This window comes from Acomys minous (assembly GCF_964271855.1).
Source record: "Acomys minous genome assembly, chromosome: 15".
NCBI lineage: Eukaryota > Metazoa > Chordata > Mammalia > Rodentia > Muridae > Acomys > Acomys minous.
In genome coordinates this window covers 30,129,846-30,145,495 of record NC_140497.1, presented here as the reverse complement: position 1 = coordinate 30,145,495, position 15,650 = coordinate 30,129,846, and the positions used below count along the sequence as shown (strand labels likewise).

The 15,650-nt window shown below is 46.0% G+C and overlaps 1 protein-coding gene and 1 long non-coding RNA gene across 2 annotated transcripts in view; one reads left to right on the top strand and one right to left on the bottom strand.

Annotated features, from left to right (window-relative positions):
• MTMR7 (myotubularin related protein 7) overlaps positions 1-15,650 on the top strand; it is an 83,806-nt gene that overhangs the window by 42,548 nt on the left and 25,608 nt on the right. Inside the window, exons 5-7 of the mRNA XM_084759670.1 lie at positions 1,887-2,015; positions 6,596-6,730; positions 15,205-15,337. Of these exons, the coding sequence (XP_084615796.1) occupies positions 1,887-2,015; positions 6,596-6,730; positions 15,205-15,337 (397 nt within the window). The remainder of the gene's footprint in view (positions 1-1,886; positions 2,016-6,595; positions 6,731-15,204; positions 15,338-15,650) is intronic.
• LOC311584941 lies at positions 7,481-12,236 on the bottom strand. Its single transcript, XR_014775043.1, has 3 exons — positions 10,367-12,236; positions 8,561-8,692; positions 7,481-7,898 (listed from the first exon to the last, which is right to left on the bottom strand). It is a non-coding gene; the product is annotated as an uncharacterized lncRNA (long non-coding RNA).

Below are 15,650 nucleotides of genomic sequence, written 5' to 3'. Positions count from 1 at the left end.
CTCATTTCAGTCACGGCATACACCATGGTGTGGCCTGAACCACGCTGGCCGCCTTCTGGCCCTGGGAAACCCTCAGAGGGCCTGGTAGAAGCTGCAGAATCCTTTATTTTTCTCTTAATTTTCAGAAGCTTATGTGCAGTATTTTGGAAAGTCTTCCCTAGTACAGATTGGTATTTCACTTAGCAGTAAAACAGTTCAGTTTCTTTGTCTTGCTGTTATCAGGAGCGGTATAGGCAATCCTCAGTTTACTTCCCTTTAGAGCTGCCTATTTGCAGCACATGCAATCTGGGGCAGTGACCACGTGTCCTTGACCCTTGGGCCTGTAGGAGTGGAGTGTGTGTGTGTGTGTGTGTGTGTGTGTGTGTGTGTGTGTGTGTGTGTAAATGTTCTAGTAGTTTGCTTGCTTGAGACAGTTTGCTTGCTTGAGACAGATTCAGACACAAGGCTGCAATCAGGAAGGAAGTGCAGTGTCATGGGGCCTCGTTGTGGCTGTCTGGGTCCAAGTGAGCTGGGCTCTGCGCTCCTGGAACAGGAGTTCCCTTCAGCATCCCCAAGCCCACAAGAGACTGCAGCTATGCTTTGGGCCTGAATCACCTCTTCTATGGCCTTTTCCTCTCTTGCTCCATGATTTTTAGTAGTCTGGTTAGGGGAGGCAGGCAGGGAGGGAGAGCACTATGACAAAACTATTTGCAGACAGGAGGCTTGTGGTTTCTTGTTCCCTTCAGTGGCAACTTGCAGTGTGGTAAGGGTGGGTGGAGATGGCCAAAGAATAAATATTACCCCCCTATTGCTACACCCGTGTGGATTCTGTTGCTATGGCCCCACAGATGCTTGACTTCCAGGAAATAAACAGTTGTTTAATGAAGTCCAGGAAACTGCCGTCTGATGGATTGACTGATGGGCAGCCAGCAGCAGTCACCATTGCCAAGGGCTGGCATTTCTTTTGGCTCTGATGGTTTATAAAATGCTGTGTCATGGGTGTTTTCTGATTTTTTTTTCCTTTCTATCCACTCCCTAAAGTATTATTACTCAACTCTCAGTTTTGGAGATTAGAAAACCAAAATACGCAGTGTAGTTCGGCTCCCTTGAGGTTGCGGAGCTGCAGACTCCACGGCACGTCCTGAGCAAGCAGCCGGTTTCTGAGTCTCACCCTTTAGATCTTCTCAGGGCACCAGGTCTCCCTGCGGCACTTCCTGCCAGAAGGAACAAATCTTTTCACACTACTTTACAAAATCAACACGCTGGCCTCACAGATAAAGCTGGCACATTGTGTGGTAATGGGAGGCCCACCGTGAAATCCTATCTAGAAATCTTCCTGGGGGAGGACCCGGGAGGAGACTTCCTGAGGAAGGTGGGACTGGGCAGGCTGGGGAGGCATGGAAGAAACTGGAGAGGCCCAGGGGCCAGGGGTGCTCAGAGAAGGCTAAAGAAGTACCCCGTGTGCCAGGGACACAGAGGTGATCTGAGGATGTAAGGGCTGTGGTTACATTTTAGGAAATGGTCCCCACATAGGCTGCCAGTCAAACACAGGCAGCTGTTATTTCTTCAGCCACTAGCATGCAGAATTAGTTTGTCCCATTTTGGTAGGAGGAAGACTCAATTGTCACTGTCTTCCCCCACATAAAGAGCCTTTGGAGAGAAGGGACAGCGCACCATGACAGGTCGTTAGTGGTTACGGTGCTGCCCTTCAGAACTATGCCACAGAATCTGCAGTGCTTCATTTCTCTGCGTGGCTTCAGGTTCCCTCGGAAACAGCCCCACCCTGTAACTTGATTAGGAAAGCTAAGACCCGCAACCTTTTAAGTATGTCGAAATGGGATTTCTGGTGGCAAATTGCAGTGTAATGCTTGGTTGCCTCAACATACCTTTGTGTCTTTCGGTGACAGGTTTGTGACTCGTACCCCACAGAACTGTACGTCCCCAAATCGGCCACAGCACACATCCTCGTGGGGAGTTCCAAGTTCCGGAGCAGACGGCGATTTCCTGCTCTCTCCTACTACTGTAGAGAAAGCCATGTATGTCTCAAAGCAAGCCTTTGTTTCACACTTCGCTTTTATGTTTTATCCTAAGTGCAGATTTTTCTACCCCCTCCCCTGTGTGTGTGTGTATGTGTGTCTGTCTGTTTGTCTGTCTGTCTTTCTTTTTTCTGTGTATATTAATTTGAATTCCTACAATCTAGTTCCATGTAGAAACTCACTTACCTTCTATGTATGTTTGGCAATAACCTAATAGTAGACTCAGACAGTAACCTAAGCGTAATCAGCTGCCATGCTGTGTTAGAGGCAGAGAATCCAATGACTCTTTTTTTAAAAATAGCATTTAGTAAGGTTGTGAGATTTCCTGGTACTATACCTTAAATCGGGATGCCAGTGAACTCACCCAGCAACCAAGCCTATTATGAAGTTGGTGATCCTCTGCATTGAGTTTTAGCTGTTCTTGAAAAGGTGTCAGATAGACATGACTAAGCATCACTTCATGATATTGTTACTCTAGGGAAACACTGTGTGGGCACTTCAGCTCCCATTTTCCCATCTCTGTACACACTGAGATCTGAATTGCAGGTGGGATAATAGGCACGTTTGCGTTTTTGTAACAATATTTATATTCTGGTATCATGTTTAACTGTATCGCTGCCTCTGGGTGAGGCCACTTCCTTAAGGAAATATCACTGCCGAATGTGGGTTTCTGTGAGTACGTGGAAATCGGGTGAGATTGGGGAAATTTTGGTTTCCCATGCTTTTATTGCTCATTTAACCCATCCATAGACTAAGAAGGGCTGTGTTGAGGTTGTAATGGGAGCAGTAAAAACCTGGTACTACGGGAATCGGGCCTTTTATCATCATGAGAGGGAGGTCATCCCTGATCCTGCAGGACCAGGACCCTTATCTGTGGAAGCAGCGTGAGTGAGAGCTTGGATCAGGGCCTCTTGGCTTTACCAGATATCAAGGCACCTGTAACATTAACTTTAAGCCTGTTTCTGGATGTGAGCCTTGTGCCCCATCCCCACCCCAACTCTCTTTGGGATCAAACAGCTTTGCAGGTCATGCTTGGAGACTTTTCACCTATGAACAGCATTCTGGGTATGTTTGCTATTGAGAGTCACTTTATTGTTTATTCTTTGTTATTATGTTAGGGTTTTTTTGTTAAATTGTGTAAGACATGGTCTCGTAGATTCATAGCATACATTGCTAGGGCGAAAAAGCCTCGTAAATTATTTCTATTAAGACAGATTTTCTTATACAGTACAGGCTTTTAGTTCTGCTTATCGTTTTGTTCATTGAAAAGTCACCAAGGTTCTGCATAGTTCTAGGACTGTTATAGGATTGTACACTTTAGTATTCTATTAATTTTAATTACTACCAGTAATACTCATTTAATTATTACTTTTATACATGAAGAAGCTGAGATACTGAGAAGGTACGTAATTGACTCCGGATCATATAGTGCAAGAAAACTAAGACTCAAGTCGGATTTTCTCAAATTCTACTCTTAGAGATGTGTCATGCTGCCTGGCTTCCTGTTGATTCGGTGTCTGGATATGTGAGAGTCCGTAAATCACTTTCCTACCATGCACAAAGCCCAGGGTTCAGTCCCCTGTACTAAATAAACCAACTGGGGATGGTGTTGTACCCTGAAATCCTAACATTCTGGAGGCTCAAAAATTCAAGGTCATCCTTAGTTACACTGTGAGTTTGAAACCAGCCTGAGTTATATGAGACCTTGCCCCAAAACCAAAACAAAGAAAATGAGAGGCCTCTCTGTTAGTGAGGTGCTCCCAGTTAGTGGCGAGATTCTCCCCAGGATCCGACACTCAGGGTTGCGTGTAGGACCCACAGAAATATGCGCAGACTACTTCGCTTCCATTCAAAATGGAACAAAAGCTGGGGACAAAAGCACGAGTGAGTGAAGAATTTCATTTGGATCATTTTGTTGAACAATAGAATAACAACATCAAGTCTAAATGTGTGGCTTAGTGGCCACAGTTCATAGTGTATCCCCATAGCAGTCACCCTTAACTAAGGTTTCTGGAACCTAGATAAAGAAGGTTTTTAAAGCTTAGATAAAGATAGATAAACTGTGAAGACGGTTCCAAGAACCCTCAGAGCAGAGTGCAGACCCCTGCCCGTATACTTACTCACTTGGTCAGGCCTGAGGATTAGACCTGGGGCTTTATGCACGCTGGGCGGGTGCTCAGCCAGTGCGCTCTGCCTCCAGTCCTGTTCTGTCTTTTTTTTTTTGAGACAAGGTCTCATCAAGTTATCTTCAGTTCACCTTGTACTTCAGACTAGCCTTGAACTTGTCATCCTCGTGCCCCGACCACCCAAGTAACTAGAATTCAGGCCAGTGTACCTACCATGCCTGGCTGCTTATCACTCTTTTAAGACCAAAGGAAATATTCTCTCTTTACTCCCTTGTGATGGTTTCTTTGCAGTGGGCTCAGTTTACAGCTGCTTCAAGCCCTTAGGTCCTTCCTGTCATATCCGCTTGCTTCTGGGTCTGGCTGCAGCTTGCTGTCTCATTTCCCTCTCCCATGCTCTGACCTGCTGGTCCCTTTTTCCTCTCTACCTACTTCCTGTCAATTTGAAGATTGCTTTGCTGAACTGTGAGCCCGACTATAGGCCCCAGTTTCCTTGAACCCCGTCAGTAATTGCTCGCCTGCTCCTGAGCTGTTCTAGGGTCCTCATCTAATTTCCAAGCTCTTCACAGCACAGTTCTGGGTCTTTAGACTGAGAGAGAGGCTGGGTGTGGGGGTGCACGTCTTTAATCTCAGTACTCAGGACGTAAAGGCAGTTGGAGCTCTGTGGCGTTCAGGCTAGTCAGGTTTATAAAGCGAGTTCTAGGCCAGCCAGAGCTATATAGGGAGACACTGTACCTTCTCCAATGACAGCACTGAAGTGCACATTTTTATTTTTTTTTCCTGGAGAATTCAGGCCAAGGCCAATTTGTTGGGCTGGTGTCCTAATTTGCTGCTGCTTCTTCTTGTTGTTGGAAAACACTGACCAAAACCAGCTTGGGGAGAGAGGTGTTTATATGGTTCATCATTGGGGGAAGCCAAAGCAGGACCCTGGAGGCAGGAACTGAGACAGAGGCTGCAGGGGAAAGCTGTTTCCTGGCTTGCTGCCCATGGCTTGTTGAATTTGCTTTCCTGTACAACCCAGGAATACTTGTCTAGGCATGGCACCACGCATAATTATCCCACATTAATTGTTAATCAAGAAAATGCCCCATAGGCGTGTCCACAGGACAGTCCCTTGAAGGCAGCTCCTTATTAGAGATCCCTCTTCCCAGATATGTCTAGGCTTCTGTCAAGGTGACAGAGCCTAACCAGCATGATTGAGAAGGCAAGAAAGCCGAGTTTGAACTCAGAGATGATTCCCTTATGTGGACAGACCCTAAGCAAGTGATGGCACGATGGGACTATTGGTGAGGCCTTCCTTCCCTGCTCACTTAGAGTGGTTCCATCTTTTACTGACTGTGGCTCCTTGCATTCTTCTACCAAGCAGGTCACACAGTGATTGGGGTGCTGTTGAGCTTTTCAAGTTGTCTGACATGTGAATTAAATGTCGGCAGCACTATTTTAAAAAAGAACACAAGGGAATAAAAACATGACCTAGGAAGGAGAAAATAGATGGATAGCTCAAGTCAACTTAAAAGCAAACCCGTTAGTCTGCACCTACAGAGTCAGTGTAGGCTTGCTTACGACGTCATACATCCCATCAAGAGATTTATATGTATTTCAATGGTGGAAGCTAAGCCCACAGAAATATTTTTCATGAAAGCCACGTTTAAAGTCATGTGTTTATCTATCCTCACTTACTTATGCTATTCTATATATCACCCACTAGTGCGGTATCAAGTCCTCCGTGCTGTCCGTGGGGATGGATCTCAGAGTTCCCCTAGGAACCAGTGTCTTCCACATGTGCTAGCCCCTCATGTAAAACGGTAGTGTTTGTTTGTGCCCGCTTCACATCCTCCTGCGTACTTTACATCAACTCTTGATTGCTTAAAATCCCCAATCAAGGTAAATTACTTGAAATTATGGGTTATTTGGGGGAAAGGCAACAATAAGAAAAATCTCAGTGTATTCAATACACAGTCAGTACTTTCACTTGAATACCTTTGATCCATGGTTCTTTAAAGCCACAGCTAGTTAAACCCACTGGGGCAGGACCTGAGGAATGGAAATTGAAAGATGGTTGTACGATGTTGGAGGGCAGGAAAATGGCAGGACACACTGAGATGAGGGCTGAAGAAATCCCTTGTTTCTAAACACTGTTAACAGAGCAAACCTAGCTGGAACATGGGCTTTCGTTACTGTGGAAATGTGACGCTTGGGTTTGATTTTGGGTGCTCATGATTCTTTTAAATAAGAGTAGTATAAAAAAATTGACAAAAAGCACTAAAATGTTTTCCCTAGTCATGCCGTTAGTAGTGTTCTGTAAGTTTCAGGAGGGTAGTATTCTACCTTCAAATACAACTTGATTTCCGTAAGACCCAATTTCATTTTGCTGTGTTGGTGCAGGGTGCAGGCTAACCAAAGGCCTGATTCTGGGGAAGTTCTGATATTATGTGATTCTGTGGTCTCCTCCCACAGGCCTCCATCTGCAGGAGCAGCCAGCCCCTTTCTGGCTTTAGTGCTAGGTGCCTGGAGGACGAGCAGATGCTTCAAGCCATCAGGAAAGCCAATCCTGGAAGTGACTTCATATACGTCGTGGACACGAGGCCTAAAGTAAGTGTCAACGCTTTCATACATGTCTTGGAGCCCTGAGTCCCGAGGCTGGAGGGAACCAAAGCTTAACTGATAATATTCCTTGTTCTGGTTGCTTCATCTGAAAAGAGCTGTTCTTGGCGTGATCAGACCATGGGGACGCCAAGGGGCTGCTCTCTGCTGACACTCAGCTCCTAGAAAGGCTGACTGTGTCAAGTACATTTTTATTTCCCCTGTTTTTAACACTGAGCTGGTCGCACGATACATGGGTGCTGTTACGTTTTACAAGTTGTATGATGTGTGCGTTAAATATCAGGCAGGCTATTCAAAAAAGAACACAGGGGAATAAAAACATGACATAGGAAAGAGAAAACAAACTAATAGCTCAAGTCAGTTTACAAGTCAAACCATTAAGAATAGGCACTTAGTGGCATAGACCTAGGTATTTATAGACATAGTCTTTAGCCATCTTGCTACATCACACATAATGGGTCTCTGCCTTCCTAGTAAACTTTCACTGTACAACAATGATCAAATCTTTAAGCCAGGAATAAAAATATTGTCCTGATGGAAGGTCTGCGCTTGAAAGATGTGAAAAAGTCTTTAACTTAAAAAAAAAAAAAAGATTTATTTTTATTTATTTATTCATTCACTTTACATCTAAATTGTAGCCCCCCCTCCCTTCCTCACAGTTCTACCCTCCCTCCCTCTTTCCCCTATCACCTCTCCCCTCTAAGAAAAGGGGAGCCCCCCAGTCACCCCAGCATATCAAGTTGCATTAGGACTGAGCGCTTCCTTTTCCCCTGTGTTCTGGTGAGGTAACACCGCCAGGAGGAAGTAATCTAAAAGCAGGCAACAGAGTCTATGCCATAGATAGCCCCTGCACCCCTTACTAGAGGACCCAGATGAAGCCTGAGCTGCCCATTGGGCACATCTTTGTAGGGGGCCTAAGTCCAGGCCATGCATGGTTCTTGGTTGGTGCTTCCGTCTCTGCGAGTACCCCGAAGCCCAGGTTAGTTGGCTCTGTCAGTCTTGGAGCTCCTGTCACCACGAGGTATTTCTGTCCTTCGTCCCCTCTTTTCCACAAGGCTCCCTGCACCCTGCCCAGTGTTTGACTGTGAGCCTCAGCATTCGTTTTGATCCTCTGCTGGGTGGGGTCTCTCAGAGGACAGCTATGCCAGGCTCCCATCTGTAAGCATAACAGAGTGTTGTTAACAGTATCAGGTGTTGGCTCGTTCCCAATGGGTGGGTCTCAGGTGGGGCCAGGCATTGGTTGGACATTCCCTCCATCCTGAGTGAGGTAACCCAGACCCAGAAAGACATGCATGGCGTATACTCACTTATAAGTGGATATTAGCCGTATAGTATAGGATAACCATGCTACACTCCACAAACCCAAAGAAGCTAAGTAACAAGGAGGTCCCAAGGGAGGATGCTTGACTCTCACTCAGAAGGGGAACTAGAACAGACAGTGGACGTGGTTGAAGAGAGGGGACAGGATAGGAGAGGGAGTGCTGAGGGAAATGAAGGTGGGGATCAGATATGGGGAGAGAGGAGGTGGGGGGTGTTGGGAGGTGGAAGGACAGAGGGCTTGCAGAGAGAAGAGAGACTGTGGGCAAGGGCATCTCCGAGACAACTGGAGGCCTACAACAGGGTATGCTCTTGGAAGGATGAGGGGGTGACTCTAGCTGAGACCCCTAGTAGCGGAGGTCATGGAGACTGAAGTGGCCACCTTCTGACCAGATAGGACTCAGTGGAGGGAGGGGAACACGAACCCACCCACAAAGACTTCAACCCAAAATTTACCCTGCTTATAAGATGTGCAGGGATAAAGGTAGTATAAAGCCTTACCTTGTGCTGTTGTGTCTGTTTGTGCTTCTGCCCTGCCTGCCCTCCTCCTCCCTGTATTGTTTGTGTAAGGTAGAGCTGTTCTGTATTTTCTGTATTTTCTGGCAGGTTTGTGCTTCTTACAGGATATTCTGTCTGCAGACAAACTCAGATGGGAAGGGAAGACAGGGCTTTTACTGAGTGAAGGCTGGAAACCATTTTCCTACCCCGCTTTTCTAACAGAGAGCAACCGGTTGGCCTCCTAATGTAAGAGCCCAGTGATCCAGGTTGGCTCTGCGCAGTGTGAGCCTTCCCTAGAATGTGGCAGCTGCATGGCCAGGCTAGTCCATGTTTAGAGCCAATTAATCCTAAGGATTCGATGTGAAGTAGTTAGTACACTGTGGTTTACTCTTGCGTGATAAGAAGTTTGTGTGGCTTGCGTTACCGTCTCGCCAGCAAGAACGACGCTGCACACACACACAGGATCCTTCTGCAGTAAAGCTTTAATGCATCTTGAGAGGGAGAGCATAAGCTTACAGCAAGTAAAATGGAGACCCCGAACAGCAGAAACCCATCCCTTATATAGGAAACTGTCCTCCGCTTAGGATTTGTCAGTCCCTGATTGGCTGTTGCTCGTGTGATGCCACGGGAGAGGCAGAGCACAACAAGTGGAAAATCCCTTCGCACATGCGCAGATTAGTTGTTTATCAGCATGGGACACAGGATGTCAGCGCCATCTTGTAATGGCAAATGTGAGCGCGGCCTCTCACAAGCTTGACTCTGATCCATTAGGTAAAGTGGAGGACCCTCCTCTCAAATTTATCCAGGGCCATTCACGTAGTCTCCACACTGTTGGCCTGAAGCTTGCCTTTTTAAAAAGACCATAATCAGGTTGGTTGGTTTCTCCTACCTCGCCCTTCCTTAGGTGGCCGGGAAACTAAGTAGATGTTTGTTGTGCAAGTCTTCCTCAGTCCTTGCCCCCTGCAGCCAAATTGGCTCCCTAGTACCGTTAAAGAGCAAGGCTTAGGAGGCAGCTCGGAGGCTCCTGGTCCTTGGCCTTCCCAGCTGAGTCCACACAAAGGCTTTCCCACCTTCCCCCTCAGACGACCTTCTGAATTGTTCACGGTATAAGATGAAGGGCCGCAGAGGCGGTGGCATTCCCAAGTACACATTGAAAATTCCCAAGAAAAGTCTGCTTGGTCACACGCTGGTGCTAGAGGTTGATGCATTGAAATATGAAAATGTGTCAGAACAGTGTCTGCTGGGGTCTGAGACAGGGAGTGTCATCCTATTTCAACCTTGCCCGCAGCTTTATCACATGTTCTGGGACTTGGCTGACCTTGCAAAAATGCTAAGCACTTTCTCCTTTCATTCTTGTAAGAATCCTGCAGATTAGACTTTTTTTTAAATTTAAATTTATTTTTTTATTAATTTATTCTTGTTACATCTCAATGGTTATCCCATCCCTCCCTCCCTCCCATTTTCTAGACTTTTTTTTTTCTTTTTCTGGGTGCAGGTTTAGTTTTGAAGAGTTAAGTAATTTCCACATTGAAATACTGGATTATTTGACCTCAAAGCCAGTATTTTTTCTGTTACCATAAACATCTCTAGGGAACCTTGTCTCCACTTCCAGACTCTAGAAGGTTGATCATACATCTGTGGATCAACAAAAATCACTTCAAGGCTAAAGGAGCAGGAAGGGCTCTGAGCTATGTGTTCCTATGGAGGGGGTGTGAGTCCTGAAGGCAGGGGTGAGGTTGAGGCTGTCGCCTGCTTAAGCTATGGAGGGGGTGTGAGTCCTGGAGGCAGGGGTTGGGTTAAGGCTGTCACCTGCTTCAGTAGATGACTGGCCCTTGTCATGCTCCAGCTCCAAGGATTGCTTTGTGGTTATGGCCTTAAGATCACAACATCAGTGGTTGTCTCGTTGTGTAACAGGAAGTCATGGGGTATGTCTCTTGTTCTCTGGTAATGAGGTAGTGTCTGTTCGCTGGGTCCCATGCAGGTGGCATCCTCAAAATACAGCTGTGAAGATCAAGGGTGCCTAAAAAGTGGGAACCCGAGATCTTATTTCCTGGTTATATGTGCATTAAGCTTGCAGGTGGCCATCAGCGGAAGGACAATGGGAGAGAGACATTTGTGTTTTATGGCAAGCTGGGTGGGGGGGGGGCAGTCTTCGCTCCTGCTCTTTGTCAGTGCAAGCACGGAGAAGCATCCTTTGGCTCAGGTTGGACCGGAACAAACTTGATAAAACCTTGCTAACAGCTTATCTACACTGAAGGTTTGTCAGTGATGGGCGTCAGCCAAGTACGCGGCTAAGGCTGCTGGAATGGGCTCATGCCACAGGCGAGCTCCCATGTGAGTGAACCAGACACATCCTACCTCTGGGAGCCTACATGTGTGCCTTAGGATAGTCACCCTTTGGATACCTATGCAGAGACGGCGCAGAGACGGTCAATTAGTATTTATCAGAGAAGCCTGTCAGTAAGCCAACCGCGGTTGCTTAGCTTCCTTTCCTGTGGCCCCTTCTACCAACTACACAGAAGAGCTGAGCCTGGTAGAAACCACAGGAGGGGAAAATTCTGGAGAAACCGCTCATCGGTCCACATAGCCTGTCGAGAGGGAGAGACCATTGAACACCCTATGTGGATTGAAAATGTAAAATAACCTGGCCTGAGATTTCCTACTAGAATATAGTCCTGGTATTCTTAAGTATGCACGAGATGTCTGTAGATGAGGACAGGGAGATTCTGACAGGCGCCTTTGTAGATGGTACTTGTAGGCACTAAAATCATCTAGTGTTCACATGGTGTGCCACAGTTAGAGCTCGTAGGCCATAGCAAGATGAGGAAAGGAAGGGACCATCCTTTGACAATCTCTGTTAGGCTCTGGCTTAGTTCTCCTGCTAATGGCAGCTTTCCTGTGGTTTCCTGTTCAACACTGTCAGATCAGGCCTTGTCATGATTCATAAAATGTATCTGGTACGATCCTAGACTCCAAGGCCAGGACAGGGACCAGGCCTTCTTTCAGCTTGATCTCAAGACCAACCCTCACTGGGGCTTCATAGGTATGATGGGTCCAGGGGTGGTACAGAACCTGCTTCTGTTTCTTTGTAGTCTTGGCTTGATTACCTGGTCAGCTCAATTCTTTTATGTAGTCATGTGGCCAGTTGGTCAGCTGGTCATTCGTTCTGTGTGTGAACAGCACAGCCATAGGTGAGGTGTAGAGATGTGTCTGCCAGTAACGAGGCTCCTGGGAGCACACACTCTTTCCCTCTTCGCTGTTTTTTTTTTTTTTTTTTTTTTTTCCCCAGCACTGAGCACTGGGTCTAGGGCTTCACGCATGGGCAAGTGCTGTGCCATGGAGCTGCATCCTCAGTCTCTGTTCACTGTCTGTTCGGGGAATGGGTCTTACTAAGCTGCTAAGGCTGCCCTTGAACTTGTACTGTTGTCCCATTCTCAGCCTGCAGGGTAGCTCGGATTACAGGCCTCTGCCACCGAGGCCTGGCTCAGGGATGAATTTTTAAATGTCCACCACTGGCCATGTTCTCCCGTGTAGTCGACCTTCTCTGTCATCAGCTCTAAATCAATATCTACTTTTCCCATTAGAGAGAGTCAGAATGACTCAGCAGCTGCTCACCACCACAGAGCTTAAATTCTGTAGTTAGTCAAGGCTGTCTGTAGAGGACCCTAAATGTGTTTGAGCCCCTCTTGGGCCTCTGCCTCTTTTTTCCTTTACTGCTGTTACCATAGCAACCTGTCACCCATCCCCACCCCCATCCCACCCCTAGCAAACCCCAACTGTCGCTCTGTTCTCACCTGGGGGAAGTGATGCCCCAGGTTCCAACTCTTCCAGGTCCTGCTGTTCACTTGGCCCCTCCCAGGCGTGGCGGGGATTACCAGCTCCCATTGGGCAGCAGCTGCATGTGTCTCCCTTCCCATATTCAGGCATGCTCCTGCGGCAGCAGGGACACCTTCACGGGCATCTGTTCATCCCAGCCAGGGACGCTTTGTTTGTTCTATGGGGGGTTTCTGCACCCGGTGCTATCTGAGTGGATTCTCCAACCCCTGCTTCTCAAGCAGAACTAGAAACTGGGACACACTCATCTCTATCGCTCTGTGTACTTGGGAATTCTTAAAAATTTGAAGCCAGTATCTTTAATTATGTACTGGAGTTCTCAGCCAAAGGACGACCCATATTAGACATGCTAATAAAGCATATCCTGTCTGTCTGTCTGTCTGTCTGTCTGTCTCTGTCTGTCTCTGTCTCTGTCTCTGTCTCTGTCTCTCTCTCTCTCTCTCTCTCTCTCTCTCTCTCTCTCTCTCTTCTCTCTCTTTCTCTCTCTCTCTTTCTCTCTCTCTCTCTCTCTCTCTCTCAAAACTGTGTTTCTGCTTTGACAGTTCAGCCTTTGCAACATAAAATTAAGTGGAGCTCCTGAAAGAGTTGTATGCATGACTGATAGGTTAAATATTGCCACCTTCTGTTCGTTATGTGAAGTGCACATCGGCTTTCTGAAAGTTTTCTCCTGTGTGCTTTCAAGGAAAACTGCCAATCAGTTTCCCCACTGTAGCTTCTAAGTCATTTCAAATGTGAGCATATGTTGTATATATGTTGTATGTGTAACGTATGTGTATGTGTAATGTAGTGACTGTATTTTGCTTGCTACATGCTCCACATGTTTAGTGGAGGAGGAGGGGGTGTGGTGAGGAGGCTTGACTTGAAGTCAGATGCAGATTCAGTCCATAATTTGTGCAATAGAAGGCTTTTTGTATAGATCCTGTCAATTTGCTATAGTTTATGAGACTTATTACAAAGGTTTAGCCACAGCCAACCTGAAAACAATGGTGTGGAGCATTGGTTTTTACAGTACACAGTTCCATGAGAGCAGCACCTATATATAATTTCTGGAATTAAAAAAGGCCCCTCAAAATATTACAGTCCTTTAAAGGTGAACATAGAGTATCCTTAAAATATATTATTAATTTTTTTCTTGATCACAGCTAAAGTATTTGTTCTTAAGTCTACTGACTTGCTTTTGTAGAGTGGGGTCAGTCTCCTGAATTAGTGACAGCCCCCACAGGTATCAGAGAAGCTGAGCTGAGGAACAGGAACTGCTGTTCTTGAAGTGGCTGATCCCGTGCCAGTGGCTTGCTCTTATCTGTACTGTGTGAATTCTTGATTGTCCCATTCTTATGAGTTATAGTCCAAACTTAATATACACGTCTTGTAACAATGCAAGGCTACAAGCGTGTCTGGAGTAATGTTGATAATACTGTCCTACAACTCATCACTCCCTGTTCTCCTGGTGACATTGTTCTCACATTGGCATAGTCTTCAATAATTTCAATTCTTCTTAATGAATGTAAAAAAATACACCAGTGTGTTTATTAACAATGGGTGGTTGCATGAACATGCTCTAGCTTACATATATGTACATATAGATATGTAGAACTTAAGCTCTGTGGTGGTGAGCAGCTGCTGAGTCATTCTGACTGTCTCTATTGGGAAAAGTAGATATTGATTTATACTTGATGACAGAAAAGGTCTACGACATGGGAGAACATGGCAAGTGGTGGACATTTAAATTCCAGGGCATAGCTATGCCATGGTTTCTCCTCTGAACGCTCCCATGAGATATTCATAGGCTTGCAGCTTTTGTGTTTATAAAAATATTGTGACTAACACTCCTATCTATATGTGTGGGGACCTTTAATTTTGTGAGGTTTCCAGAACTCGAAGATCTGGGCCAAAGTATTTTTAACTTAAAAGCTTTTTAAATTTAACTATTTGATAGACTACCTTGTACTGTACACTTAAAAGCAACCATCCCCTGCCCCCCACCCCAGACCACCAGTTTGGCTACTCTCCAAACTTTGTGGCCTGAGGAAGAGAATGACTAAGCAACAGTTTGCTTAATTAGGCTTCAAGGGAGAAACATCCCCAGCCATTATCCTTGTGATAAATCTGCTTTCCCAGCAAGGCAGGGCTCGTCTGTTGATTGTGCTGCGCAGGTCAGAGCGGTTTGAGCTTAATAAGTTTCGTCAGCATCCGTTAGCATTGAACCCAGATTACACTGAAATTCCGAAGTCTTATCTACAAAATTATGGGGTCGAAAGTGACAAAGCCCCCAGTTAGGCATCTTGATTTGAAGAAGGCAGATAGAAGAAGCTTCGTGAAGCGTGAACTAGCATTCTCTCTTTAGTGATTCCTGCTTAAGGCTCCGTTGGGCAAATTAGAAGGAATGTCCCCTCCCGAAGACTAGTTTCTTCATGTTACGGATGAGGCCGATAATGTGACTTACACAGCCTTATATTGGTGGCTCTCTGTGGCTATTCTTCTGCCAGCCACCCAGCATGGTGTTAAACTGGCTCTGCCACACGCTGCCATGTCGGGTCAGCACCACTGTCAGAACTGGCAGAGGGATCTCCAGGAGGATTTACAGAATGTATCCCACTAAGAAAATGCTACCCAGGCCGGCACATGTGTGCTGGTGACCGTAAGCTTAGCCTTGTGCTTGCAGCTATGAGCGCTTAGGACGTGTTCCAGGGATATAAACCACATTGTGTGTCTACATGTCTTTGCAGTATTTTTATTAAGCATCCAACAAATGTCTTGGTTGTTCCGTGTCCTGAATGTAACTGATGACCGTTTTGTTTCGCTGACCACTGCAGCTTAATGCCATGGCAAATCGTGCTGCAGGGAAAGGCTATGAGAATGAAGACAATTATTCCAACATCAAGTTTCAGTTTATCGGGATAGAGAACATTCATGTCATGAGGAACAGTCTTCAGAAAATGCTGGAAGGTAAACCATTTTGTTATACACACAATTACAAGAATAGTTACGTATTTTGATGCCAAGATGGAATAAGATTTTGTGCCAAGACAGCACAGTGTAGCAAGAACCTAATGGTCCACCGGGGGAAGTGTACAAAGAGACCTAATCTCTCTCTCCCGGACCTCCCAGGTGACCTTAGTCATTGTGGGACTAAGTCTTTTGATTTATTTTTTTTCCGGTGATAATGTTAAACAAGTGTGGTAATGGGAAAATATATTTCCGTTGGGAAAATCATCATGTTACAGTGACTCTCTAAACATGTTAACAGCCTTCTGGTTTC